Source organism: Dama dama, chromosome 8, assembly GCF_033118175.1.
Source record: "Dama dama isolate Ldn47 chromosome 8, ASM3311817v1, whole genome shotgun sequence".
In the NCBI taxonomy this organism is placed as follows: Eukaryota; Metazoa; Chordata; class Mammalia; order Artiodactyla; family Cervidae; genus Dama; species Dama dama.
This window is the reverse complement of record NC_083688.1, coordinates 10,515,777-10,530,779: the sequence shown is the minus strand read 5'-3', so window position 1 is coordinate 10,530,779 and position 15,003 is coordinate 10,515,777. Positions and strand designations below refer to the sequence as shown.

The 15,003-nt window shown below is 44.9% G+C and overlaps 1 protein-coding gene across 1 annotated transcript in view; it reads right to left on the bottom strand.

Moving 5' to 3' along the window:
• The window catches only part of SMPDL3B (sphingomyelin phosphodiesterase acid like 3B), a 29,104-nt gene extending 14,515 nt beyond the window's left edge, over positions 1-14,589 (bottom strand). The window contains exons 1-2 of the mRNA XM_061148346.1: positions 14,354-14,589; positions 1-214 (exon numbers count right to left, since the gene is read on the bottom strand). Coding sequence (XP_061004329.1) covers positions 1-214; positions 14,354-14,414 — 275 coding nt within the window. The 5' untranslated portion in view covers positions 14,415-14,589. The remainder of the gene's footprint in view (positions 215-14,353) is intronic.
• Between the last annotated feature and the right edge of the window lie 414 nt (positions 14,590-15,003).

The window sequence follows — 15,003 nt, the reverse complement described above, 5'->3', positions numbered from 1 at the left end:
CCGGTCCAGAGGATGAAGTCTGGCTCTGGCTCGATCTCCTTCATGGCGTAGATGGAGGAGTTGATGAGGATCCAGGGAGAATCGCAGAGGTAGTCGCCCCAGGGGCCTGCGTTGGGTACCGGCTGGGAGCCCGCAGACGGGCACACCTGGAGAGGGTCTTCAGACACCTTGTAGTTTGGGTCCAGGTGCAGGTCAGAGATGTGCCAGAACTTCCCTGCAGGGGCAAGGAGACCCCGCTAACATGGGCTCCTCCCTGAGCCTGGCTGGGGAGGGATCGGGGAACCCTGGGGTAGGAGAGGGGAGTTTATGCAGGTGAAAGGAAGTTTTCTCCGAATCCAGGGCCAGGCTTTGCCCAGGGAGGCGCTGAGCAGAGCAGAAAATAGGCTTGGTTCTGTCCCTGACCTCTGACCTTTGACAAGACACTTTCTGTCTCCCCACTTCAGTGTTCCCAGCAGCAGCAGCAGGGATTGGACTCTGTGACCTTCAGGAATCCTTTAGGAGTTATATGCAGAGTGCTTGTTTTAAAGCAAAGATGAGTTAAGCACCCAGGCTCTGGAACCACATACTAGCTGTGTGACTCTGGGTGAGCTGCTTCACCTCTCTGAGCCAATAACTAGAGCTAAATGTTATGCTCTAAGGAAATATATACAAAAATCTGGGAGAAGGCTTACATACCAAAGGCATCATAAGTTCTTGCTAATTAATACCAGCAAAAAGCTGGGGAATATGTGTGGAAATAAAAAAAGAAAGAAGGCTGAGCACTGAAGAATTGATGTGTTTGAACTGTGGTGTTGGAGAAGACTCTTGGACTGCAAGGATATTAAACCAGTCAATCCTAAAGGAAATCAACCCTGAATATTCATGGGAAGGACTAATGCCGAAACTGAAGCTTCAATACTATGGCCACCTGATACAAAGAGCTGACTTATTAGAAAAGACCCTGATGCTGGGAAAGATTGAAGGCAGGAGGAGAAGGGAACAACAGAGGATGAGATGGTTGGATGGCATCACCGGCTCAATGGACATGAGTTTGAGCAGGCTCCCAGAGATAGTGATGGACAGGGAAGCCTGGCGTGCTGCAGTCCATGGGGTCACAAAGAGTCGGACACGACTCAGCGACTGAACAACAAAAATGTGTGGAAATGGTGTTTATGAGTACTAGACCAGAAAAGGTGGAATGTCGTTTCAGACTGGCTTGAATTTCTCATTGTGGGCCTACTTGTTAGTGACTCTGGATGTGAGGTGAAATGCCAAAAATCTCTAGGTGTAACACAAAGAAGGGAATCTAAAGAATTGGGCTTTGGAGTGGCTTTCTCATCTGCACCTAGCACAGGGCTTGGTGTAAGTGGTTTCAGTGATGCCCATTGAAGGAGAGGTTGAACAGGTTTGGCCTCTCCCCTAATTCCTGTTTCCAGAATTTCCTCACTTTCCACCATTGCTCTCACCTCCTCCTCCACTTCTTGTGTCACTCAGCGCCAATAGTCAACACCCACCCATCCCGGTAAAATGGGCCTGGGCCTGGGAGTCTGCCTTCTATTGCTTTCAGGGTTGGCTAGCCAGTTCTCGACTCTTTCCACCCTCCCTCCCCCCTCCCCCAGTGACTCTAAGGCCAAAGGTAAAGTCTGGACCCTGATCTCACTCCCGGATGCTTCTGAGCTTTGGCCCACCTCTCCTGATCTAAACCTGGTCTCCAGAAAGAATCAGAGACTTGTTCATACCAAAGTGCACGCGACTGATTAAACAAACCGTGGTCCCTCCCACAGTCATTATATAATCATCCTCCTCACAGCCCTGAAGGGATTGATCATTATCCCCTTTCCATTTTGGTGGTAAGCAAACGAAGGTTCAGAGGTCAACATGCTTGAGATCACAAGGTAAATGCTGGGGATCAGGGGAAGTCCTCTGGCTCCCTAATCACTCCCAGGAAAATGTGATTGCTAAAGGGGTAAAACCAATGTCTTTTATTTTAACTCTTTTTGTAGATCGTCTATGCCTGCATTTTAAGATTTTACTCTAACTGACAGTCTTTGTTTATAACGGGGGGAATTAAAATTTTTCACATGAATTGTGATCACTAACATATTTGAAATTACTCCTACAGGGGCAACATCCTAAGGCAGAGAAAAGAAAGCAACCACCTCATTTCATCAAGAAAATGGGCAGAGTTGGGGGGCTTTCCTGCCGGGGGTGGTAAGTGGGTCACACCTGCTTTCAGTCAGGCCGGCCGGGCTGGCTACGGAAGCTTGAGAAGCTTTTCCCTTCTCTCTGGCACGCAGGCCCCTTGCTTCCTCTGCAGACCACACAGAGGTCATCCCTTTGCCTCAAGCAGGCACTTTCTCAGCTAACCACAAACACGGAGCAGTTCTTCCCCTTTGATGTCAGCCCTCAAAGTTCTCAACGAGTGTTTCTTCACTTCAGAAACTCCTTGTCTGTGGCTCAAGAGTCAGCTGTTGGTTTGGCTCTTCCGGCAAGTTCCGGACTAGTCAGTGTAGAACTGGAACTCCTTCCAGGCTCCTTTGTGCTTCCTGTGACCTCTGTGTGCATACGTGAATGTGCGTGTGCATGTGCATGCGTACGTGTGTGTGTGTGTAGATGCTTGCCTTTATGCCCACGGCCTCAAAGGCTTGACTTTGGGAGAGGTCAGGAGGGTGGAAAGAATGGCAGAGAGGGCCAGAGATTCAGAAACGGGCTCCACCTTAGGCTCCAGTCTCCTCACTGTGGAGGCCAACCATAGACCCCTCCTCTTCTCCTTGGCCAACCCAGCCCACTCTCTCTCTTCACGGGCCCTCTTTCCTGACTCCTCTGCCGCTTTCCCCAGTCCTCTTGGGTCATTGCACGCTGCCTTCTCTTCTTCATTGAGGTCTCAGCTGGAGAATCATCTCCTCAGATAAGACTTCTCTGACTGCCTCTGCTCAAGTTCCACTTCTTCCCACCCAACTGGTCTCTAGCTGGGTGACTCCAAATGACTCCCCCATTTTTTCAGAGCACTCTCACACATGAAATTATCTTGTTGACTTGCTTGTTGGACATTTAACCTGTCTACAGTGTCAGAGTGCTTGATCCCAGAATGCTTTCATAATATATCTAGGCTACCCGTAAGAGACAGGAGCCACAGGCTTCTGTGGAATTAGTCACAGACTGCAAGGAATTGAGGTCTAATTATCATGTCATGGAAAAGAAGGTGGGCACAAGGACCCTGAAGAGGGAGGCAGGTTACTGGGTTTCTCATCCGGGGCCCCTTGAACTGCAAGTAGATCAAACCAGTCAATCCTAAAGGAAATCAGTCCTGAATATTCATTAGAAGGACTGATGTTGAAGCTGAAGCTCCCATACTTTGGCCACTTGATGCAAAGAGCAGGCTCATTAGAAAGACCCTGATTCTGGGAAAGACAGAAGGCAGAAGGAGAAGGGGATGGCAAAGGATGAGATGGTTGGATGGCATCACTGACTCAATGGACATGAGTTTGAGCAAGCTCCGAGATGTGGTGAAAGACAGGCAAGCCTGGAGTGCTGCAGCCCATGGGGTTGCAAAGAGTTGGAGACGACTGAGTGACTGAACAACAATCCAGGCTGAGGACCCTGAGCAGGCCAGTTGGACTGAGGGTGTTTGACATCCAGCCTACTTCTCTGTAACCATCAAATAAGACAGTGAACAAGAAAGGGCCTGTACGAAGCACATGAAAAGATGCTCAACATCACTAATTACTAGAGAAACGCAAATAAAAACTGGTCACACCAGTCAGAAGGGCCATCATTAAAAAGTCTACAAACAATAAATGCTGGAGGGGATGTGGAGAAAATGAAACGCTCATACATTGTTGGTGGGAATGCAAACTGGTACAGCCACTATGGAGTAGAGTATGGAAGTTCCTTAAAAAACTGAAAATAGAACTATTATGTGATCCAGCAGTCCCACTCCTGGGCATATACCCAGAAAAGAAGATAATTTGAAAAGACACATGCACTCCCATGTTTATTGCAGCACTATTCACAATGGCCAGGACATAGAAGCAACCTAAGTGTCCACCGACAGAGGACTGGATAAAGAAGATGTGGTATATATATACAATGGAATATTACTCAGCCATTAAAAAGAACAAAACAATGCCACTTGCAGCAACATGGATGGGCCTAGAGATTCTCATTGGAGAAGGAAATGGCAACCCACTCCAGTATTCTTGCCCGAAAAATCCTATGGACGGAGGAGCCTGGTGGGCTAAGCCCCTTGGGGCTGCTAAGAGTGGGACACAACCGAGGGACTAACACACAGAGATTCTCATACTGAGTGAAGTCAGATAGAGAAAGACAGATATCATATGATATCACTTACATGTGGAATCTAAAAAAAAAGGGGGGGCTACAAATGAATTTATCTACAAAACAGAAATAGATTTGCAGAGGTAGAAAATAAACTTAATGGTTGGGGGGAGGTAATGAGAGGGGGAGGGATAAACTGGAAGACTGGGAATTGACACACACACTACCGTATATAAAATAGATACTAATAAGGACCTATTGTGTAGCACAAGGAACTCTACTCAGTGCTCTGTGATGGCCTGTGTGGTAGGGAAATCTCAAAAGGAGTGGATTTATGTGTTTGCATAGCAGTTTCACTTTTTCCCAGATTCACACCTGTGATTGGCACAACATTGTAGATCAATCATACTTCAATAAAAATTTAAAAAAAGGAAAATATGATGTTTAATTTCTGTACATACTTTATTCATGTGAAACTCAATGGTGTCCACTCTTATAGTCCATGGAATTCTCCAGGCCAGAATACTGCAGTGGATAGCTTTTCCCTTCTCCAGGGGTTCTTCCCAACCCAGCAATCAAACCCAGGTCTCCTGTATTGCAGGCGGATTCTTTACCAGCTGAACCACAAGGGAATCTCAAGAATATTGGATTGGGTAGCCTATCCTTCTCCAGCGGATCTTCCCAAACCAGGAATCTAACTGGAGTCTCCTGCATTGCAGGTGGATTCTTTACCAACTGAGCTATCAGGGAAGTCCACTGATGAATATACAGTAATTTAATCAATGCTACTGATGGACTGATGCTGAAGCCGAAACTCCAGTACTTTGGCCACCTAATTCGAAGAACTGACTCATTGGAAAATGTCCTGATGCTGGGCAAGATTGAAGGCAGGAGGAGAAGGGGATGACAGAGGATGAGATCGTTAGATGGCCTTACCGACTCGATGGACATGAGTTTGAGCAAGTTCCAGGTGTTGGTGATGTACAGGGAAGCCTGGCGTGCTGCAGTCCTTGGGATTGCATAGAGTTGGACACGACTGAGTGACTGAATTCAAATGAATCAATGCTACATAATATTTATATTGCTTTCAGTTTTGTTTTTTTTACCTATTGTAAATTACAATGCTTTTTTACTTCTTTACTTTTTAAAAACATTTTTTGGAGTATAAGTTGATTTACAGTGTTGTGTTTGTTTCTGCTAGACAACGAAGTGAATCAGTTGTGCATATACATGTGTCTACTTTGATTCTTATCCCATGTGGGTCATTGCAGAGGGCTGAAGGGAGTTCCCTGTGCTAGCCTGTAGGTTATATTGCTTTTTCCCTTAAGGATAAAAACTCCAGTAGAGAAAGATGTGAATATCTCAAGGCTTTTATTCATGTACTAGATATCCCACTGAAGAAATGGATATTATATGAAATGTTTGCCAATTTGGTTGGTGAAAAATGAGACCTCATTAGTTATTTTGCATTTCTTGAATTTCTAGTGAATTTGAATAGTTTAAATATTTATTTAAAATTGGCCACTTGTATTTTGTTGTTGTTTATTGGTCACTTGTATTTCTTTTTTGGTGACTTCTCTACTTGTGGGTTCTTTGCCCATTTCTATTGAAAGAAAGAAAGTGAATGTCAGTCAGTCACGTTTGACTCCTTGCGACCTCACTGGGCTATCCATGGAATTCTCCAGGCCAGAATACTGGAGTGGGTAGCCTTTCCCTTCTCCAGGGGATCTTCTCAACCCAGGGATCGAACCCAGGGTCTCCTGCATTGCCGGTGGATTCTTTATTTCTATTGAGGTGTTCCATTATTTTTCTTCATTTGTAAGAGCCCGTGTCTGTATAATATTAACCCTTTATCTATCATATATGCTGTAACATTGGAGGGGGGGATAAAGACTTCCTTTTCTGCTTCTCCTGGTAAGTAAAATTAAGTCAAAGTAGCAGAATACAAAACTATATATGTAGTGTGGCAGTCATTTTATTTTTAAAAGCACATAAAAATGAAGAGAAATATTTATAAGGAACTCGATGAAAAAGTTAATGATTTTCTTTTTTATACTTTTTTCTATTTTTCCTTTTTTTTTTTAAATCAGGGAAGATATTTAAATTACAATTGGTGTGTGCTTTTCCTCCCAGTTAGATTTTAAGTTCCCAGGGGACAGAGATAACGATGCTTCACTTGTCCCCTGCAGTGACTTACAATTGTCTGACAAATAAATACAATGGTGAATTAACGTTTTTATTTATGTGACTGTAAGAGCTTTACTCTCAGAGGTATTTTCTTGTTACTTTCACTGTGGTCTTGGTTGGTTGCCCTGGGAAGCAGAGGAATTAAATAGTTGTTTAAGAGACTAATTTTAGAAGAGGCAGTGTGTGGTGCTCAGGATATAGCTATAGGAAGCAACCTTGGAAGCTGTCAATTAACATCTTCAGTTAACCTCCTTGCCTGGTCTTGCTCATGAAATATAGAAACCCACTGACACCAGCCAGATACAGGTGCACCTGTGTCATTGTGTCATTCAGACCCCATTTTAGACAAAATCCTACTAAAATAAAAACTTCCTTCTCTACGTATTTTTTTTTTCCAGGAGATCTTTTTAAAAATATTTATTTGACCACATCAGGTCTTAGTTGTGGCACATGGGTTTAGTTACTCTGAGGTATGTGGGATCCTAGTTCCCTGACCAGGGATCAAACCCATGTTCTCTGCATAGCAAGGCGGATTCTTCACCACTGGACTACCAGGGAAGTCTCTTTACTTTTTAATAATTAAAAAAAAAAAAATCAGTCTCAGAGCCATCCCTGTAGTCACTAATGATCTAATGATGAAAAAACACAGGACTTCAGATTTGTGGTCTCAGCAGCTGGAGAAATTGGCACTTGACACCACACTCATGGTTTCTTTGTTACATGGTGTTTCCAATACAGGGTAAAAAGGGCATTTCTGGGATTATTTTGTACCTAGGCTTGGTCCAAGTGCAGCAAAAGCATCCCATCATTGTCTGAGAGGACACTGAGCTATTGCAGGGGGTGGTCAGTGATGGTTTCAGTTGAGTTTCCAGCAAATGGGCAAAGGCAACTGTTAAGTAACATGGCAAAGTAGCTGAGAAATGATATTTCATTTCATAAAGTTGGGGTTCACAGTTGCTAGCATATTAGGATCAACTCTCCTAATGTTTTTGCCTCAAATTAAAATGGGTTAGAAGTCAAGCTCTTTGAGGATAAGCTCCAAGTGAGGACAGTGAGCTATTGGATGTTCAGCGCTCTTCATGCTTTAGGCAGCAAAGCCAGTCATCGGAAGACTAGTGTATGGCTTTGCCTGGAAGGGCCATCTCTCCTGAATAACAGATTATGGCCCTGGTAGAAAAGTGCTCCTTGGGACTCCCCTGGTGGTCCAGTGGATGAGACTCCATGTTAAGGGGGCCCGAGTTCAGTCCCTGGCCGGAGAACTAAGATCCCTCATACCATAATTAAGCCCACGTGCCACAACTACTGAGCCCATGCGTGCCAACAAAGACCCAGGAAAGCCAAAATAGATAAAAACTAAGTATTTTTTTAAAAAGAAGAAAGTAAAGTGCTTCTTGACATTATTATTGGTCAGCTCTCAAAAAAAGAATAGCGTGGTGAGAAAGAAAGGTGGAGTCAGTCAAAGCCTAGACACCTTCAGAGGCAGTTGGGGATTTCTCCAAGTGCTCCATTCACCAGGGAGAGGCCCTGTTTATCTGCTTTCAGTTTTTTTTTTTAAATTTTCAGCCACATTCCATAGCATGTGAGACCTTAGTTCCCTGACTAGGGATTGAACCCACGCCCTCTGCATTAGAAGGCAGAGTTTTAACCACTGGACAACTGGGGAAGTCCCTGCGTGCTGCTAAGTTGCTTCAGAACGTGTCTGACTCTTTGCACCTCTATGAACTGTAGCCTGCCAGGTTCCTCTGACCATGGGATTCTCCAGGCAAGAATACTGGAGTGGGTTGCCATTTCCTCCTCCAGCACATCTTCCCAACCCAGGTCTCCAACCCGTCTCTTATGTCTCCTGCATAGGCAGGTGGGTTCTTTACCACTAGCGCCCCCTGGGGAAAGCCCCTATCCACCTTCAATTCTGACGACACACAATATTGTTTCCTGATATTTTCTGGTGGGCTTCCCATAATGTTTTTCCTCCTTCTCCTCCTACACTCTCTCCTCAACATCTCCCTCCATATGACTTGCTTGAACCCCCTCTATTACTGTATTTGAAAAAAATGTATAATATTTTCAAATAAATCACTGTGTTCCACCAGAAAAAAAAAGGGGGGGGGGGGGAGTGGTTTGTCCAGAAGAGTCTCCACACACCACTGTCCCTGGCAATTACCCCCATGAACCAAAGTGAGACTGGTAGGGTGTGGGGAGGTGGGCACTTTAACACTTCATCCTTTGGACCAGAGATTTTTCAAACACTACCTACCATTCAGACACCCCACCTGGGGAAATCGCATGAAAATGAAGAAACTTTCTATATCCATACTGCTTGAATCTTTTACAGTAAGAAAGAATTCTCAAAATCCTTGAGTTTTAAGAAAAGGCACCAATCTTAGCTATCACTATTATTCATTAATCATTGAGATTATAAATAAATTTGGCCTCAAGTACAATGAGTGATTGAGGGCACAGACCTGGTTGGAATTCCAGCTCCAGTGCTCACAAGCTGGGTGAACTGTGTCAATTTCTTCGTCTGTAAAATGGGGACAACAGCGCCCCCTACCTTTTACAGTTATTGTAAAGTTTAAAAGGAGAGAATATGGGAGAATGCATAAGCCCTCAGCAATGCAAAGCAGCAATTACTCCGAATTTGATCACTGGGGATCCTGCAGTTCTGCTTTCACCACAGAAGGGAGACGGGATGAGAGCGGTGGCTGTGTCCTTCTCCTGCCTCCTCCAGCATCCCCTCAGCTGCTGTCCTCTGCAGGTAAAGGTCCAGGGCCAGGAACAATGAGAAGACAAATCCTGGGCTCTCCTGGCTGGTTCTACTTGAGGAGAGGGCTGGTGGGCACAGCTAACCCTCTAGCTTTAATTCTGAGAGTTCAACTCTGCTCCCTGTGCCTGAGCAGGCAAACCAGTCTCTTGGCCCTCCTTCTTCACCAAGGTGTCACCAGGCTAACTTTGTACACTGGGGACAACAGATACAGAACCCAGAGCCTAATCCCTCTGTAAGGCCCATGTCTGAGAACTGGGGGAAAAAAAAAAAAGCATTGGTTCCAAAATTCAGGGGAAAAAAATCTGTGCCATCAAAACCAACAATCTATTTCAAATGCAATATTTTAAAATGTCATTAAAAATTTGCTAAGACTCTGAGCTCCCAATGCAGGCGGTCAAGGTTCAATCCTTAGTCAAGGAAGGAGACCCCACGTGCCACAACCAAGAGTTCACCTGCCACAACTAAAGATCCTGCATGCTATGACAAAGATTGTAGATCCCTTGTGCTGCAACTAAGACGCTGGGTAGCCAGATAAATAAACAATATTAATATACTTAATATATTTTTAAAAATTATTTTTAGAAGTCATTAAAAATTATATATAATGTGAGATCCTTTTACTGATTCATGATGGGGTGGAGGAGATGAAAAAATCATTCCTAGAGTCTAAGATAGTCTTAAAATGTCTGAAAGATGAGTTTGTTTATGGTCAGAGACAAGAAGAGGAAGGCAGGAAAACATCTGCCGTTTATTTAGCACCTACTGAAGGTCAGATGCTGTGCCAAGCCCTCTGCTTATGTAGCCTCACAGCAAAATTATGAAATACGTTCTATTATCATACCCATTTTACAGATGAGGAAACTGAGCTAGTTAGTGGCAGACCTATGATTCATACTGTACTTGAAAAGAAATGATCACAGTGCACTTTGCCACTAGCTAGCCATGTGACCTTAGATATTTTTTTTAAAAAAAGGTCTCAAACTTTTATAGCACATTGCAGTGTAAGTGCGTGATCTCACCTTATTTAATCTCTCCTCCTATAGTATTACCCTTATTTTACAGGTAGTAAAATAGAGACTCAAGGTCACATAGATATTAAAAGGTGGTACCTAGGTTTTCTGGCTTAAGGCAGTGGATTATTTTTGAAAGGACATGCATGAAATTTGAAATCAGAGAAATCTTGTTTTGAATCCTGGCTACACAGGCAATGGCAACTTAAACAAGAGATTTCCTCAGCTGAGCCTCAGTGTCCTCATTTCTGTAAAATGGGGATAACGATACTAGTAGAAAAGGGGTGGATGGCCATGCAGTGGACAAACCAGGCTGCGTGCCTAATCCCTGGACTGCTCTGCTCCTTGGGCCTCAGGTTTTCTTCTCTTCTGAAGCCTCTTTTTTCTGAAGCGTAAGATTTGTGTATTACACAAAGGTTATCTGAGGGCTATTCCAGTTTTAACTGCCTGTGATTCCATGACTTGCCTGTTATGCGTGCAACCTACCATAAAGCAATATTGGTCCCAATTTCAGTCCTTTGTGGGGATTTTTTTTTTTCTGCTTTGGTTTTACAGTAGGTCCTTGCTGGTTATCTATTTTATTTCTTATTTTTATTTTATTATATATATTATATTATATATTTGTTATATATATATAATAAAATAAAAATAAGAAATAAAAAATATATGTATATATTTTGACTACACCATGCAAGATCTTCGTTCTCTGACCACGGATCGAATTCATGACCCCTGCATTGGAAGGACAGAGTCTTAACCACTGGGCTGCCAAGGAAGTTCCCTGGTTATCTGTTTTAAAAACAGCAGTGTGTACATGTCAATCCCAACCTCCCTATTTATCCCCCCACCCTTTCCCCTGGTAACCATAAATACATTCTCTAAGTCTGTGAGTTTGTTCTTGTTTTGTAAATAAGTTCATTTGGACTTTTTTTTTTTTAGATTTGCATATAAGCTATTGGAGAAGGAAATGGCAACCCACTCCAGTATTCTCACCTGGAGAATCCCATGGACAGAGGAGCCTGGCAGGCCCCAGTCCATGGGGGTCATAAAGAGTTGGACATGACTGAGCAACTAAATAACAATAAAAGTAATAAGCTATCAGTTTTGATGCTAAGCAATGATCCCAAACACTTCAGTTATAACTCCTCTGTAAACCACTGCCCTCCAAAACACAAAGGGTTAACTTGTTAAAACCTGACCCCTTGTGTTAGCTGGTAAACCCGCTGAAGAAAGGATAGGCTACCCACTCCAGTATTCTTGGGCTTCCCTTGTGGCTCAGCTGGTAAAGAATCCACCTGCAATGCGGGAGACCTGGATTTCATCCCTGGGTTGGGAAGATCCCCTGGAGAAGGGAAAGGCTACCCACTCCAGTATTCTGGCCTGGAGAATTCCATGGAGTATACAGTCCATGGGGTTGCAAAGAGTCAGACACGACTGAGGGACTTTCATTTCACTTCACTTCACTTGTGATAGCTCTGTGGATTGCCATCTCCTCGCAGCAGCTCCAAGAGGCAGGCTCATCATTCTTCAGGGAAATGTTTGCCTCCCATGGATAGAACCTGTGGGCTTGTCTGCAGTTAGAGGCTGAGGGATAAATGCCGTGTAGCCTCCGGTTTGTGTGGGAGGAGATGAAACCAGCAAGTTGGCACCCCACCCAAGTTCTTGGCTAAGGATGGTGCAGGTAGAAATCCCACAGCTTTATGCAAAGCAAGGGTGATGGCTATCTGACTGGGTGTCTCAAAGGTTTGCACTTCAGGAAGACTCAGATTCTGAAAAAAAACTGACAGGTGCTGTGGAATTCTTTCTAAATTTAACTCCAGTTTTAGATTATAGATGTATACAGTCCAGAGCTTCCCTGGTGGCTCAGACCTTAAAGCGTCTGCCTGCAATGCAGGAGACCCAGGTTTGATCCCTGGGTTGGGAAGATCCCCTGGAGAAGGAAATGGCAACCCACTCCAGTACTCTTGCCTGGAAAATTCCATGGACAGAGGAGCCTTGTAGGCTACAATCCATGGGGTCACAAAGAGTCAGACATGACTGAGCGACTTCACTTCACTTCACAGTCCAGAAAAGTTTGAAGAAAAGAAGGGGGAAAAAGTAGTACCCACCATCCCAAGAGGACCCATCAAAGGGTGTGGTGGGTAAGGTGGCTGAGTGCAAACTTGGTCTTGTCACTTCCCAGCTATGAGATCTTGGGGGGTTTTGTGTCCCCTCTGAGTCTCATTTTCCTCATCCGCAAAATGGATATAACGGTAATAGTACCTATTTTACAGGGACTATGGGTTCCCCTCATAGCTCAGTTGGTAAAGAATCTGCCTGCAATGCAGCAGACCCAGGTTCAATTCCTGGGTTGGGAAGATCCCCTGGAGAAGGAAGTGGCAACCCACTCCAGTATTCTTGCCTGGAGAATACCATGTACAGAGGAGCCTGGCAGGCTACAGTCCATGGGGTCACAAGAGTCGGACACGACTTACATGAACCACCACTACATGAACTATTAAAATCAGAGGAGGTGTTTTCATTTCATTTTTCAAATGGGTTTTAAAAGGACAACATATGTCAAGCACAAAGCATAAGCACAGTATATTGTAAGTACTCAGAAAACTAACGTTAGCTCTTCTTGACTATTTTCCTTTGTTTGCACGTTTTTATATACTTTTTTTTTTTTTGGCTGCACCTCACAGCTTGTGGGATCCTAGTTCCCTGACCAGGGATTGAACCCACGCAGTGAAAGCGTGGAGTTCTAACCACCAAACAGCCCGGGAATTCCCTCACTTGGCATTCTTAAAATTGTCTACAAGTTTACACATGCGCTGGCACCAGCCCCTGGCCCCACCCCCGTGATCTCCCAACATCCATATCCCTCTACCCCACCGTCCCCCCATCCTCTCAGATCCAGCCATGCTGACCTGATGCTTTTGCTCGCACACATGGCCTGTGTATCCAGCTCAGGGCCTGTGAACTTTCTGTCTTCTGCTGCTGGAATGTTCTTCTGGACATCCACATAGCTCTCTCCCATGCTGCCTTAGGTCTCTAGTCAAATGTCACTTTACAGTTCTTCTCTGCCACCCTTAAGTATCTCCCTCCCCCATCCTCTCTACTCCTTTATTCTGCTTTGTTATTCTCCAAAACCCCTGTTATGTCCTGGAATATGTATTTCTTTGTTCATGTGTCTTTTAGTCTGTTTCTCCTGAGGTGAAGGGATGCGTCACCAGCACTGGGATTTTGTTTCTTTTCTGCCACATCCCTGGTTCCTAGAATAGTGTATGATACATTTTTTGGTTTAAAATAATTTTTTATTGCCCTGGACATTTTAGCTCTTATGTCTTGTTTTTGTTTTGAAGAACTATAAATTCAAGCTTAGGAAAGCTTGCCTCTGTCTTAAACAAAACAACAAAGCTTTTGTATCATTTGCTTATCTAATGTCCTTTTAAGAGAGAGATGGGAGTAATCTAGCAGGGTAAAATTTATACCACGAGTGATGCGGCTCCAAGTAGTGCATGCGTGCATGTTGTTCACAAAAATATAATCTGCTGGTGGCATTTGCAGAAAAGAAACCCTTGCAGATTTCTGTGGTTGTGGTTTAGTCTCAAAGTCGTGTCCAACTCTTTGTGACCCCATGGTCTACAGCCATCAAGCTCCTCTGTTCATGGGATTCTCCAGACAGGAATACTGGAGTGGGTTGCCATTCCCTTCTCCAGTTGCGGATTTCTGAACAACAGTAAACTCTGTTAAGAAATTCTAAAATGTGTTACAGATCAAAAAGCGAATGATGCCTCAACAGAGTTTCAATAAAATACTGGATTTGAGAGCTACTCGACCCCAATATTTGTTGAATGAATTCCTGAATCTGCCTGTCACCTTCTACCTCTGCCAGCTGGCTGGCTCTTAGATACCCACAGTTCTGAACAATGTGCATGTTCCTCCCGTGGCCAGCCGTCACCTCCACTTAACAATCCCAGGCTCAGACAGCACACCCTCCACCCACTAACTCTCTCACCCGGCCTCCCCAGCTGAGTGCCCTGTCTTGCTATCTTTAGCAACATTTTCAGCTCTCCCGGAGCAGCTTCCAGCCGCCCTCAACTCTGAGTTCACAGTACAGAACAGAGCCATCCCAGGTGTCCTCACTGCCTACCTGGTGGAGCCCTGGCGACTCCCCAGGAGGCCAGGAAAATCAGCACCTCCGGCAGCCTCATCCTGGGGTTTCGCCTGATGGAGCCTTCGGGTTCTCCCCGAGCTTTTGTTGGAGCCACAGACTTCCCAGCTAGGCGCTGGTGGCCGCGTGTCAGAGCAGCACTTCCCGTCCAGTCACCGGCTATTCCCAGACACTGGGGGCATCTCGCTCCTCCAGCTTTTATTCCTGTGCCCAGGGGGGTGTGCGCGGGGTTTGCCCCAGGAGTTGACTTGCCAGGCCTTTGGACTCTCACGTAAGAAGCAGCACCAGTTCTGCCAGTTCCTCAGAGCCTGTCAGTCGGTCCAGTCAGCACCTGGATTCCCTTGAAACTCACTCAGCTGAGGTCATTGACCGGCAAATAACCACTGCGGAGTTTTCACGCTGCCCCACCCCAGGAGAACAAACAGACCATAGAAAGTGTCTGGCCTTTGCCATCAAAGGAACTTAAGTGCTTGTTGGAGATTGAGCTGCTTGACCACAAATGAACCCAGACCAAGAGTCATCTGCTCATTTATGCCGGAAACCCTGTCCTGGGGAGATAGAGGGACGCAAGGCCACCACTCTGCCCTCAAGAGGAAGAAGCAAGCCACTGGACCGCAGTGCTGCGTGAA